We start from the raw sequence: 15799 nt of genomic DNA on the forward strand, positions 1-15799 counted from the left end.
TTAGTAAATAGGCATGTCTTTCTCATTAAAAAACTATTGTTGACATTAGAACTTTTTTTTTATCTCGAAAAAGAGACACGCTTCAAATAGGGAGCATTGGCGTTTAAACGGTTAACTCTTTTTTTTCTTCCTTATCGACCATACAGATTAGCAAATATGCATCTCTTTTCTGCTTCGATTGAATATCATTGCGCAATCACAGACCGGGCAGTAATTAATTACCGCTTACGCAGAGCCATAAATGCCACATTTTATAGAAATAATAACTGCTTCTGTGAAAAAAAGGGCGAAATTTTTTGCAGTGATAGATATTTTCGGTTATGAGTAACTCTTTTTACTTTTAAGAAACTGAATGAATTTAGATCAATCTGAAAATATTTTTAGCAATAATATGTTAGGGGGGACATGAAGCTTAAATTTTGAAAAAATGGTAATAATGAAACATTTAAGTTACTATTATTTATCTTTTCTGAAAATTGAAGCACCAAAACCTAGTTTTAAAACCATAAATAGGTTTAATAGAATAGTAAGGGGTTCAAAATTTCTGTAATGATGTAGAATCTATTCCAAGAAGCTCTCAAATATTTATTGCCGGGGTAAACTTTATAACCTAGAATTATTAAATAGCTTTTATTCATACTAGCTGGGTTATTTTAACCATGTTTGGATTCGAACTTAACCATGTTTTTTAAATAGTTTTCTTTCCGTTTTAGTTTTTTTTCTTCTTTCCCTTATCATTCCTGTCATGTTGTTCACTAATTATTTTTTTAATAGATTAAAGAGTTCTATTTTATTTTAGGTCCGAAGCAAAATGACTTCACTAAAGTAAAGTCACCATCATTTACATTTTCTGGAAAGTAAGTTTCATTATAAAGTAAGTTTAAGTATTTTAATCATTAACTTTAACAACTTATTTTATGAGGGCATTAACCATTTAAGAATAGGAAATAGCATACTGATAGTCAGTTTTTTTAGTGTCGTCTAGCTGTTAACTTTTAGTTTTTTTTTTTATTTTTAGAATACAGTTTTTTTAGTGACATCTAGCTTTTAACTTTCAGGTTTTTTTTTTGCAGAAGACTTTTTGCATTGGTAATTTATTTAATTTTCAGTAGTTTATTTTTCATCAGTTTAATGAAGTTGATTTAAAAGGAGTTTCACTATCAATTACTATTTAAAAATATATCGTGTATTACGGAATCACTAATTTTATCATAAATTGTTAGTCAAAAGCTAATTGTTAGTGTAGCTTTTCAAAAAGACAAGTAAAATTATAAACAGGAGGAGAACATTATAGACATTTAAGTGCGGAAACACAAAATAATAATAATAATTAAAACAGGATATTTAATGTGCACACTATATGACTTCTTATTTGAAAAGGATTCAAATATATGTATAAAAGGCAGTCATTGCAGAACATCTTACGCATAAAATGCATTATCATGCTAGGACATTTTTGAGCAGAGTTCGTGCAAGACTTAAAATTTTTTAATTATGACAGTACGATCACGGAAACGATAGGAAAAATTTAATTTTTTAGGATAGTTTCTTAGCTTAAAGATACTTGGTAGAGTCCTGTTCGTTCAAATGGACATTTATTGGTTCCGCTTTCGGGCCTATTCCATTTAGACGTTGTAGTGAAAGCCATTAAATTAAATAGATTCTAAATGTAGTATGAAAAGGAACACTTTGCCTTTGTAATAGAAGGCAGTCGGTATATAGATGAGTGTTAAATCAAATAGATATTTATTAAGGACATATGTGGGTAACTATTGTATAAGTGAAGTTAATTAAATTTTTCGTTACCTAGAAAGAGTTGACGGGGTAAAATTCCTCAAGTGGACATCTGGGCCCGCCTGTGGCCCTCGGATTCATCTCGGAGTGTTAACGTTGTAGTGAGAGTCATTTTTATTAAATGGAAGTCAATGTAATGAGAGTCGTTTAAAACTTTCAACCATTTTAAAGAGATTGAGATAAAAAAAATTCATTTTTTTCGTCTATAGTGTAAACCACAAAAACTGTAAGAATTGTTATATCTTAGCTTTTCAATTTTTAATCTAATAGTTTAAAGTATAAAAGGTAAGATCGCTTCATTTTAGAACGATGACCACAATCTCTTTGACTAAAATTAGGAGTTAACTTTTCCTATATTGAAAAATGTTAAACAATATTTAGCGAACTCCCAAACAAATTCGGAAAACAGTCAAAAAAAAAAAAAAAAAAAAAAACACGAGATAAAAAAATATACTGATAATCTCTGTTGCATCCGAGTTTTTTCGGGATAATAATTAATTTCCACATATGAATGGAATCCCGGATTAATTCCACCGAATTAAAATATTCCACCCGGGATGACACGGGATCCAAAATCTGTTATGCTAAAACAGTTTTTCTGAATAACCTCCAAAAATAAATCTCTCTACTGTTTTAGGCATGAGGACAAAATAAAATTTAAGACACCAGGACCAGGCAGCTACAACGTATCTAGTGTTACACGGACAGGAAAGGACGCACACCACGGCAAAACGATCTCTGGTCGCCCTAAAGATCCCCAATTATTCCAGACACCTTCCCCTGGAGAATATACTCCTGAAAAATGTGAAAAGACTGTGCATGGCAAATCACCTTCTTACACATTTGGATCAAAAGGAAAGGACGCCAAACCAGACAATATACCTGGTAAGATTATAAAAAAAAAGTTATAAATAATTTAGTAAATGAGAGTACAAATAACATATTTATAAATTTAAAAAAGCATTTTAGAAAAAAAAATCTTTCTGTTAAGATTCTTAAAAGCGTATCCAGCAGGCTACTACAGGCTTACTGATGACACTTTAGTTCCCCCTGCCCTGCAGTTTAACACGTTCACGCCGGGAAAAGTGAAAATACTGGTTGAAGAACTCTTTCAATATTAGATAATATTCGGGAGGAGTTAATCTATTCTCAACAATAACAATTCATTGTATGGAAATTTACCACGGCGAAGAAGCAATTCAATATGAAAATTGCATCCGTTAGAAACAATTGGTAGTTATGTATATTTATTATTCCCAGAAAAAAACTAAAAAATTAAATTTATTGTTACCAGTTTTTACTCCGGTGCGCTGCCAAGATGAGACAATCTAGCGTGAACGTGTTAAATCAACAGTACAGATGGTAATGTAAAACACTGCGGAGTGGCAATTATTTCAGTTAACGAAAAAGGCCGTAGAATGGCTATTATTTCTGATGGTAACCAGAAACGCCGTGCAGTAACTATTATTTCAGATGTTAACGAAAAACTCTTTGATATGGTAACGAAATATCAGGGATGAGATTCTTCCGCGGATTCGCGGATTTTCGCTTTTTCTCAGATTTTTCCATTTTTCCCGCTAATTTCCGCTGAATTTTTTTTTTTTTTTGCTGAAGTTAAAATATTTTATGAGGAATTAAATTTTCCGCTGAGCGAAATTATTGAAGTCCTCATTCCTCCCTCTGAAGTTTCTCTAAAAATCATTTCCTTGGGATAAAACTGGTTGATCTATATACAGGGATGAGATGTTTTTCGCTTTTGTCTCTCGAATTTCAGCCTTTTTATCAAAAACTCAGATTCTTTAAAAGTTTCGTTTTTTTTATTTTTTATTTATTTATAAATATCCCGTTTTTTTTAAAAAAAATTCAGTTGTTGAAGTCAAATTATTATATTTATTTACGATTTTCAAAGAAAAACAGAAAATACAAACTACGTCCTAGCTGCTAATCCTTCCGCATGTTTACTTATATTAGCTATTTTCTCCGATTTCATGCACAGAAAATAAGATTTTCCGTATTTTTTATCCGTCGGCGGGATAGCTCGTATTTTCGAAATTTAGACGTCGCTGCTTCTTGTATTCTGGAGAGAAAGCAAACAAAAAAAGCGAAAAAAAAATAGAGGTGGATTTGTGGTGAATATATTTATTTGCTCATTCAATTAATCTTGTAAATTTTTATTTATTGTGTAAACAAAAAACAATTCAAACAAGCCTTTTAGAAATCCCAAGTCCCGACTCTGCAAATATCTCGATTTTGATTCACGCGATTTTAATATCAATCATCGATTTTCGTATTTACCTGATTTAAAAGTTGTGCATTGCAATTCTTATTTACTCTTTTTAAATATCGCACATTATGACTCGTATTTACGAGATTTAAAAATCTAATATCGTGTTTTGTATTTTTGCATTTTTAAAATCGCGATTTTATTATCAAACATCGATTTTCGTATTTACCTGATTTAAAAGTTGAACGTTGCGATTCTTATTCAGGCCATTTAAATATTGTACATTGCGATTCTTATTTACGAGATTTAAAAAACCAATATCGCGATTTGTATTTACGAGCTTTTAAAACCCTATGTAGCTACGCGAGCTTAAAATCCAATGTCGTGATTCGTTTTTGCGGTTGTAATATCGCGCGATTTTAAAATTATGCATCTTGATCTAAAAATTACGCATCATGATTTGTATTTTCGCATTTTTTAAGTTCGATGTAGAGTTTCATATTCACGTGATTTAAAAGCCTCATTCAGGATTTATAATAACATGTATTACAAGTTTAAACAAAAATTTGACAAAAAAAGTGCGATTTATATATCTATATATATTCTTGGATTTCCTCTTTTTTACTCTCTGACTACTCTCATCCCTGGAAATATGCCGTGGAGTGACTATAATATTTCAGATATTAAAGAAAAAGGCCGTAGAATGGTTATAATTGTTGATGGTAACGAAAAACGCCGTGGAGTGACAGTCACTATAGAGTTGCAAATTTCGTCATTGAAGCTTAGAAATATATATTAATATTTATATGGCCATTTGGCACAAAAGGTAGAAGTGTACTTTTTTGCATGATCATTACCTGTTTTATATGATTTGTACTCACAATAAAGACAATGAAAGTTGTGCCTAAATCAACACTAAAAACTGTCAAAAAAGAAATTATGAAAAGTTTTCTTAGCTTCTGTTTTGAAATCTAATATGAAAAGAGCTCTGTAAAATATTTTAGATGCTGTGGTTGAAAGTGTATGCCAATGCTAAAGCTCGTAAGCATTTAATGTGCCCCATTAGCTAGCTAATTTGCAGATTAACTAATCTGTTCCTCTAAAGTACGGACTGTGATACAGAGTTGTTACATATTTGAAATTTTTAATAAGTCATCGTTGATTGTTTTACTGGTTTTATGACCGATACAGCTCTGAATAAGCTCTTCCCTGAGAGTATATTCAGAGCTGTATCGGTTATTATTCGTATGCTGGTTTTAAGGTACAGAGCTGTATCGATTATTAACCGTATGCTGGTTTTAAGGCACAACTGTTAATGTGCCCTAGTGGACTGTTTACTAATTTTATGGCACAACAGTTGTTAATAAACCCTCGTGGATTGTTTACTGCTTTAATAGCACAGCTGTTAAGACGTCGTGAACTTTTTTCTAGTTTTATAGCATAACTGCTAGTAAGATCTCGTATATTGCTTACAGATTTTATGATGCAGCTGTTAAGCATTCTAGGTTAATAAATTTTCAAAATGTGCACTATGTCTTTATAAATGATGCTTTTATCCTTGAAAAATCAAACTTTAATTTTAGTTTTAAAAAAACTGGTTTATTGTGTTTTTTAATTTTACATCTTTTATTTCTCTTGTGCTCATTTAAATTGTCATCAAGATTTCACTTTGCAGAGAACAATATGCTATTTAATTGCTATCCGAGAAGTATAAGTCACCCATTCAGTTTTATACGTAGGCTCATTAAATGTAAGGACAAATTATTTAACCTATCATAACTATTTTTAGTACGACCTTCTTCGATTTAAAGTTCCATTTCCTGTGCTTTTTGGATGACTTCATTTGTTCTTAAAATGGGAATTTCAACTATAAAACTGTCATTATACAATTCTAACTACATATATTACGAACACTTAACTTTTTCTGCCGCTAATGTAAAATTACATTTGTTGGAGTTTTTTTTTTTTTTTTTTTTTTGCTCATTGAATTCTTTTGTAAAATACTTTTAAATTATCAATTTTCCTTTGCTTCGTAAAATAATGTCAGTATTCGCATTTGAAACGAAAGGAAGAGGAAATGATTTATTTAAGAATTGCATAATATCTTCTAACATTTGCATGGAAATTAAGGGAGTAATTTTCCTGGAAAAAACTTTTAGAAAAACCGTTTCATTTATAACTCTTCTTAGTGGGGGGGGGGATAAATATCAGTGACTACCACTAATTATTAATAGCAGGGGTGCCACAAGCGACTAAAAATAAAAAAAGGGTAATTAATAGAAATAAAAATCTATTAAAAAAAGACTAACGTTTGCAACTTTTTCTATCATAATTCTTTCAATTTCCTATTGAAGGGGTTTACAATGAATTTATTCTTTTTAAATAAGAATAATTTACAATGTATATCAAAGTGGTAGCTGCAATTGAATAATTAAATGAAATAAATAAATAAAAAATTTATAACTGTTCATAAATAACTATAATCACGGATAATTTCTGAATAAAAGGTAGGAAAACAAATTATTCCGAATTCCAGTTTTTCTTTCATTTTTCGAAATGAGATTCAGAACTGATAAATACGTAGGGCTGTTTGTATAGTGTGCAAAATTAAAAAAAAGGACCACCGTATAACTTTTGTCCCAATGATCGTATTTTCACGTTCTAGGATTCAAACTTAATAGTTCAAGGAAGAGATCTTAAATATGGAAATAATCTAGTGCGGGCGCTAAGATACCACCTTGGATACCAAGGCATATTAAAAGTTTTAATGCATACAACAATGTTTCCCATGGTGCAAAATAAGAATCTATAAGTCTTGGAAATCACGCACATTTCCTAGAAAAAACAAGCCTGAAAGAAAGTTATTTTACTTTCAGTTAGATGTTTTTTTTCGGTGAACAAACAGCCCTGATACTTCTTAAAATAGTGGAAGCCACGAGCAATTGATAAATAAACAAAAATAATTGAGTTTTAACCACTTTTTACATTTTTCGTCGCCGGCGGTATCCCTTCTAAGTGCAACGTGTTTTCAATGTTTAGCAACATTTTTCTTTACAGTAATCAGCACTGGATGCCTAGATTAAGCAATTTAACACTGTTCAACTTTTTTTTCTGAATAATGTATATGCTAAAATCCCATGACCACTCCCGCTTTAAAGGATGAGATTGAATGCAGTATTGATGAAATGGTTTACGCGAAATTTTACGGGAAAAAATGTTAATGTCATAACAAAGCCTCCTTCTCCATTGCTGGTTCATAACCATATGTTGCATACAGAACGAGTCAATTAAATATCCACAACTTTAATGAATAGAAAATCAAGTTTGAGCATTCTTAACTTGACACTTGATGAATCGCGACATTTGTAGCCAACGTTTGTACAGTGGAAATTTTGATATATTTAAAAATTTTTAATTAATATTTAAAGTGGTAGTGAAATAAAAACCTATCAATAATATTTTTCAATTTAGCTAACATTTAAAGTAGTGAAATAGTAAACCTATCTTTATTATCTTTTAATTAAGCTTACATTTGAAAATTCATCTCATAACTATTGAGTTTTTGCATCAGTGATACCAACTTGCCGCGCTTTGTGGATAATTTTTTTTTAATAATTAGTTTTAATAATAATTTTTTTAATAATACATTGAAGCAAAATTTCTGCTTCAATGTATGATTCTTGCAAATTTATTTGAAAGTTACTCTGCCAACCACTACAGATTAATAATTCAAAAGTTCCAATAAAACGCCACTTTAATTTGTTTTCTTGTGATGAGCCTTTTAATCCTTTGCACTCGAAAATTAATATTTTTTTACAACTGTATAATTAGTAACCACATTATTTAGAGTACTTTAAAAATGATATGAAAATTCTGTATTATGTAAACTAAATTGCAATGTGCTTATATTAGTTCAAAGAGCAATAACTAAATTCCAGCAAGTTTTAGTTTTTAACACTTTTCATCTACAAAATTTTTTTGCACAATGTGGAGTAGTTGGCATACCTGTTCAGCTTATTCATATTATTTTTTTCTGAACCACGTTCAGGGCTGAAAGGTTATATATATCAAGACGGAAAAGTGTGAAAACTGGTGACAAATAAATTTCATTTTTCAGCTAATTATTTTCAGGAATAATTAAAATCCATAACTACTAATCGTTTCTAACGAATGCAATTTTTATATTGAATTGCGTCTTCGCTGAGAATTAATTAATAGTGAATTGTTTATTGTTCACAATAGTTTAACTCCTCCCGAATATTATCTAATATTGAAATAGTTCTCCTACCAGTATTTTCTCTTTTCCGTCTCGCTTTCAGACCTGACCATGTTGATTAAATTGGAATAAATATTGTTGTACATATTTTACTAAAATTAGAAAAACCAATTGGTTAAAACAGAAATCTTGGCAGTTACGATTTATATAGGAGTTGGCATGTTTTTTTTTTTTAATTTTTTTATTAATTAACAAAGAATTTGTAAGTTTACTGACAAATATTCAAAAACTTAAATTTTTTGAAAAATAAGTAAACTTGTAATCAAAAATATGTACTAAAGAAATGGTTGAAATAATTTTTGAGCTTATTAACATGTCAAATGTCGCTAAGCCAACACCTACAAATCGATTATTTGGTCATTGCTATCGCTATTTATGTGATGGCGTGATGCAGGCAATTACGGTAATGTTTGATTGTTGATGTTATTGATTACTTGAACAGTCCTGGTCATTGACTTGGATGTTACTATCTTTTGCAGAAAATTTTTATAAACAATTTTTTTAGTTTTCTGTATTAAAATTTTTTATTCATTTATTCAATTAATATTTTTGAAACTATATTTTTTCAGAATTATTTATTTGTGCTTTTTAAGCCATTCATTTCCTTTTTCATTTCACTTTTGCGTTGTTTCAACCATTTGCATGCCTTAGTGGTTAAAATAATTTTAAATCATATTAATGATAAGAAACAAATATTAGTTCATTGTTACAACTGAAGAATAATTTTTAGGTTGAAATGAATTGGTTGGCTGCTGAGTTTTTATTACTGTGAGCGTGTATTTCTTTACAAAATGAAAATTGTATTTTAATTTAATGATGCATTTTGATTAAGAATTTTTTGGCCATGTACTGACAATTTGTTTTAATATAAAAATGGGTGCTTTTGCTCAAGAAATTCATTCTTACCTTGCGTTTTTCTGTTTCTATTTTTTGAAAGAGTAATTTTAATTAATAAAAAAAAATACAGCAAAATAAAGAATTAAACATCGTTTAAAATAAGAATTACTACTACCTTTCAATTTAAACTACGTAATGCATTATTTTATTTGTATATACTTTTTTGAACAATTAATAAAATGGTTGAAATAGTTGTTATTGCAATCAGAAAGCAGTTTTTATGTCTAAAAATTGTGCAATTCCCAACAACTACTATCATGAGAAAAAACTTTTTTTTCGGTTTTCATTATTAATTTCTTCAACTTTCAGGTAAAATTTTGTTCAAATATCTATAGTGAAAGCAAAATACATACTTTAACATTTAATTATGTTTCTGTTGCCATATTTATTTAATGTTTATATTTAAATAAAAAACAATGTTGATCCTTTTTGAAAACTCTCGCGCGCTTCTTTGAATATTTAAAACGAGAGTAAAGTATGAGTTTTGATATTTTATCTGGATTTAACTGATTTCCGGTTAATTTATCAATTTTTATAATATATTTCGGACAAAAACCATTCAACCTAACTTTATTAGTAGACATATCTTTATTTTCATCTAAAATCGTTGATTTTTTTTTTTTTTGCAAAAGTGATGAGCAACATAAATCAGTTATTGATCAAAAATTGATTAACGCTAACAACACTTTTTTAATGATTTCTTTCAGTTTATCATCAAAAAAGAAACCGTATTAATGATATATAGTTCTTACACTCTTTTACCTTCTTAGTGCATGTCTCACCACTATAAATATTTTTGTGTCTGATTTCGTATCTTAAAATATCATCTAATCAATTTAATCATGTATAGTTAATCTTTTAAACTTATAATAGGGTTCCCACGGGCCTTGTAAATTTTAAAAAGTGGTACCGAAAATTAAAAAAATGTTGATACTTAATTTCTCTGTAACCACCACTTAAAATTGTTTTCCAAAGAAAGTATACATGCATGAAAATTCATGCTTCTAAACTACTTAACGACAAAATAGTATGTTAAAATATGAAACATCTTTTAACATTAACCTGAATTTATTACGACTACTAAAATTTTTCAAGGACCGCGGGAATCCCGTGCGTAATAAATCGCATTCAGGGTTTAAATTATTTATGTATTAGAATGAAAAAGAGTATATACTGGTAAAAATAAATTAATTTCATCTTTTTTTACGGATGAGTAAAATATTTTAATAGTTATTAACGCTAAAAATGTGAAAATGCAACATTTAATTTTGACGTAAAAAGCCCTTTTTGGGAAAAGTGGTGGGTCTTTTATGCTGAGATTAATACGAAATTTTCCAGTGCTGGCTAGCATTTAGCTCTGAAACATTTCTATGATCAATTCCAGGTCAAAATACAGATATTTACGTTATTAATAAATTGCGGTGAATACGACTGTCTTGTTCCTCCTAGATGAACTTCTGGAATGGAATAATTAAACTACCAGTCTTAACCTTTTCGAAAAAATTTCATGAGAACGGTGATACTTCATTTTCCGAACGAGTCATTTAATAAAGAATATAGTTAAAATAAGAAAGTGGTAGCAAATATATGACTAAAAATTTGTTTTATATATGAATATTATTGGTTTGCCTTATTCACATGTCAACCACTACGGATTCAATTCTCAAATATATAAGATAAATTTCTCTCAAGAACTGGTTCACTTTTTAAACAGTCTGCGCGGACTACTTATAAAAGACCGTGTGGAGGCTTCTCACTAAAACCAGTGACCAAAAAAAAAAAAAAAAAAATCGTGTAGCTACCACTATTTTTCTTTGCATTTTAGAATGGAAAAATGATATCACTAAACAAAAATTTTTGTGTTCTGCTTTTTATACAACTGCACGCTCTTAGTAATAATTCTTTTTATTAATTTTATGAATTGACATATTTAGGTTCACGTCCTGAAATCCTAAATAATTGCCATATGTCTAGGTCTATAAAGTCCATGATTGCGTGCTCTATAGAATTTCTTGAAAAATCTTTCAAATTAAGGATTCAGCAGTTTATAGTTTATCAATAGCTAAAGATACACAGCTACGTTCTAAGAAATAAAAACCATAGATTTGGGTGTGGTAATATTCGAGGTTACAATAGGTGTGTTGGCGTGATGGTTGTTGAATGGAGCTCAAATTAAAATGACGGAAAAAAAATAGATCATTAAGAATTGTGGACGGTGATTGGCAAGGCCATACTGTGTGCACGTTATTTCTTTCTCTTCTTTTGAAAAAGTCTGAGTGGAGTAGAGTTGTAAGTGACTTTTCCTGAGCGAGAAATTAAAAAGTCAACTGCCAAGACAAATAAAAAAGTTGCACAATGAAATGCCATCTAACATCACGAAATCGTTTCGTCTTAGAGATAATACCATCTGGACATCCTTTGTGAAAATTTAATTATTTAGTTCTATCTTGTTCCTCTCACATTTTAAGAATGAAGATTTTTTAAATAAGTTGTTCGGTTGATTTTACATATACATGATTTTAATTTTTTCTTTTTTTTGCTATTCCATTGCTGATTTAATAATTTTAACTTAAAAATGGTTTTGCCCATCATTATATCAAACTGATTAAAACAAATATACTGAAGGCTAATATAATCATTTGATGTACAATCTAATGTGATAATTTTATTTGATAATAATATCAGTGAAATTTAAAAAAAGTTTACAATAATGATTGTTAATGTAATAGCTCTTTCATCAGTAATCAGAGAAGCGTTTCTCAAAGCATGTACAGTCCGCAAAAAAAAAAACGAATCACCCTGAATAACTTTCGTTCTAATGATCGGATTTTCACGAACTAAAAGTCAATCTTAATGGTTCCTGGGGGTGACCTCAAATATGCTAATTAATTAGTGCTAACTATTAATTAAGTTACGAAATCAGACACAAAAACGTACTTTCTCTGAATAAACATGCATTTTTTTTTACATATTTGGATTTCTTATCTTCAAAATATAGGGGGTAGCCGCAATCTGGGAAATGTGGTCTCCATAGTTTGGTCAGGAGAGCGATTCAAAGTTCGTACCCCTTAATGTTAATTTCGCTTTTTGCGTTTTCAGTCATATTTTCACAACTAATGAAGCAATTCAAAACAAATTGCACCCACTCATTAAACTCATTTACCCAAAGATAATTTCATGCAAAAAATAATTTTTAATAATTATTTATTATTTTTTATTATTTAATTAAAGTGAGGATGAAAAAAAGTTGAATTATAAGGTATGAATTTTTTTATACCATTTTAATCAACATATTTTTCAATAGGAAAATCTGAAGTTTCAACTGTTTTTATTTATTAGAAGCTGAGAAAAATTAAAATTAATTATTTTTAAAAAAATAATTTGGCGACAATAAAGAAATAACTAATTGGGGCGATTAATATTAAAATGTGATAAACTTGGGACGAATTTGACTTCGCGCGCGTAGCGTAAAATTTCATTCATATTTTTTTCGCTAGTAATCGTTTGCTAATCTTTTTATTTTTATTTCTTTCACACTATAAAATACGATGTTTCTCTTTTAGTCATTTAATAATTTATTTGCAATTTAGTAAAGAATTTTGAATAAAAAACACTTTATTCAACAAATGTCTAGTTTTAAAAAAGCATGCTTCTGATAGAATACACCAGATTGTGCTTATTTAATGTGATTATTTTTTATTTTTTTTATTTTGTTTTTCAATAACTGATACAATTTCAATAATATACATGCGTATGCATAGATTTGGAATAATATATTTATCAATTTCTTGAATATATATTTTATAAATATTAATAAAAATACGTAGTCAACATTTTTAAACATCTCTCACAACATCGCAAATTTCTCAACATCTTATAGGGTAAACTAAACAATGAAGGAACACTTAAGCTTAGCCTGCCTTTAAAAAAAATTCATAAAAATTTCAAAATTTGTAATTTTAGCTAAATGATGGTTTCGACATGTTTGTTATTAAATGCAAATTATGTAAAAAAAAGTTAGATAACTTACATAATATTGTTTTAAGCTTTTGGTGGTTTAAATAATAAGTAGTAAGATGACCAAGTGAAGGAACAGTTCTTACCAGTGAATAAACACTAAATTTTCCAGAGAATGAACACTTAATTTTGATGCTTAATTTTGATGTTTGATGCTCGTTAGGAATCCATAGGCCACACAAATGTCTAAAAACAAGATTTTTCTTGGAATTACGACATATAACCATAGTTAATGTGGAAAATTTTACTTTTTTTTCAGTCATGGAATGGAAAGTAAAATATGTTTGAATACATAATTTTAAAAAAATGTTTTTCATTTTTTTCTCACAGTTTAATAGTCCGTTCTAAATTATGAATGTTTATCATTGTGTAATCTGATGATGTTTTTATTATTATTATAATTCGATCATTTTTTTGTTTAATCTTTTCCTCATATTTTTTAAGCTTTTTTTAAAAATCTTTTTAAGTATTTTTTTTCTCTTCGTCATGAGTAATTTATTTCTTTTTCTTTTGATTTAACCTTCCTCTTTTTTCCAAATTTTTGGCCAATGTAAATGTATCTTCGAAATTTCTTTTGATTTTCCAGTTCCATTTCCAGAATTCCTCACTGGATAATAAATGAGAAAAAGGAGTTTCGAAGTTTGAGTAAAACCCATCTCACATTGACTTATATCTAGTAGTTACTTATGAAACCAATCGTTTTTGCAACTAACAATGCCTCAAGAGGACTTATCTCAAAATCGGTTTTCAAGATACTTTCATTATTAATGTTAGTTGTCTCAGCTTCAGAGCCAAAATTTGATTATACAATTGTTCTTTTTGAAATAAATTCTTCAATATTGCGAAAAGCGCAGGCTATTGGATATTTGGGAGATTAAACTTTTCTGACAATGTTCCTTTAAAAATTTGCAACATAACTTGTGAGATTTCCTTCTCAAGCTTCTGAAGAAATAGCGCATCGTTACTCTCGAAGCATGTGTTTTGTTGATAAGTTGTCTTGCTCATTAACTCTTGGTGTCTGTTTTGCATGCATTTGTTACAGTCAACGTTTTCTACATCGAATGAAAAAATATCGCATTTCATAAAAGCATTTTAACTTCATCAGTTGATGCCTCAAATCTTATTTAAAAATGGATGTAAAATTTTCTAGACATATTGTTTTACAATTCTTTTGTTTTCAAGATCTAACGAGATTTCCAAGAATTACGTAGAAAACTAAACCAGAAAATTAGTTTTGAGGAACAAAACTTGCTCCGTTTCAAATTGATATGAGATTTATACCTATCCAGAAGAAGCAAAATTAGGAATTTGATTGCATTTTTAATTAGCCATGGGTAGAAACATTTGCAATATATTTGTAAAATGTTGCTGCGGTCATCGTTTCATTTCATGAATAGCTTTTTCCAATGAAATATGTAGCAGGGACTGATTCTGTAATATCTCTACGAATTCTTCTGTAAGGAAAAACTACCAATGGAGGTACTTTTTCTTTCCTAGGTACTTTAGAATATAAATCCTTATAATTTTTAAGGCCGAGGATTTTTCCCGTTTAAGGGCAGTATTCAACTCTTGTTTCATTCGCATTGTAAATGCAATCACTTTATAAAAGGATACCAGGGCTACTTCCCTCCTAAAGATTCTCTGAAGTTCTTAAAACCAATATTTCGAATATTATTCTCTAAGGGAAGATTTGCCTTTTGAAATTATCTTCGCATTGCACTGAGTTATCGGTGGATGTCACCTTAAAAAAACTTCACCCATTTTTCACCTAGATAATTGTCTTTAAATGGATTTTTCCTACCAGTTCCCGTTAGGACATTAAAGACGGCAATAGGATAATAATTTAGCTAATTATTGGCACAAAATCCTGCAAAGATTCCATTCAAGCTTTTATTATTATATTTAGTTGTTATATTTAGTTAATAAACATAGTTTATTAAGGAGTCTAAGGTATGATGTAATAACTAATCACTACATTTATAAAGATAAATAATAAATTAATTATTATTATAATTCTTTAAATAAATTTAGCAATTAAATTTGCATATTTAAATGAAATAGTTATAGGAACTATTCATACAACATTTAACTGAATTTTAGGAGTCCTCTATGTCGCTGAACTACTAATTATCCAAGTAAAATCATATTTCACTCATACTATTCATTCACTGGGAAATCTATTCTCAGTGAAGGAACATGCCTGTTCCTTCACCGGTTAGAAGTTTTTTTTTTTATTTTTAACATAATTTTGATTTATAATATGACAAAAGGTACAAGAAAATTAAAATTTTTCTTTTATTTTCATTAACTTGAAAAAATCCCAGTAAAGGAACACTTGTTTATACATTGGTTTTTCATCGTTCTGTAATCCAGTTAATAAACACCCCCTAATCTCAGTACTTGCTTATGTTATGATGCTTAAAATAAATAAAACGTAACTTCAATGACCATATTTTGAATTCTTTTTTTCACAATGAAAAGAAAAAGCATTATTATATGCAATTAATTGTAGTTTAAACGGATAACAACAAACACTGACCTTACAATTTTATCAAAGAAACAAGGCGTTGAACAGATACTAACAAATTCAA

The 15799-nt window shown here is 29.1% G+C and overlaps 1 protein-coding gene across 13 annotated transcripts in view; it reads left to right on the top strand.

Moving 5' to 3' along the window:
• LOC107440114 (uncharacterized) overlaps window positions 1–15799 on the top strand; it is a 97715-nt gene that overhangs the window by 36516 nt on the left and 45400 nt on the right. For all 13 annotated transcript variants that reach the window (XR_015429069.1, XM_087151093.1, XM_087151097.1 and 10 more), the window contains exons 3-4: window positions 800–857; window positions 2432–2679. Coding sequence is in view for 12 of the 13 variants with exons in the window: in XM_087151093.1 (XP_087007219.1) it covers window positions 800–857; window positions 2432–2679 (306 nt within the window). In the remaining variant the exon portion in view is untranslated. The remainder of the gene's footprint in view (window positions 1–799; window positions 858–2431; window positions 2680–15799) is intronic.

The sequence above is a fragment of the Parasteatoda tepidariorum genome, chromosome 9 (genome assembly GCF_982258835.1).
Source record: "Parasteatoda tepidariorum strain Cologne lab strain chromosome 9, Ptep-v5.0, whole genome shotgun sequence".
Classification (NCBI taxonomy): Eukaryota; Metazoa; Arthropoda; class Arachnida; order Araneae; family Theridiidae; genus Parasteatoda; species Parasteatoda tepidariorum.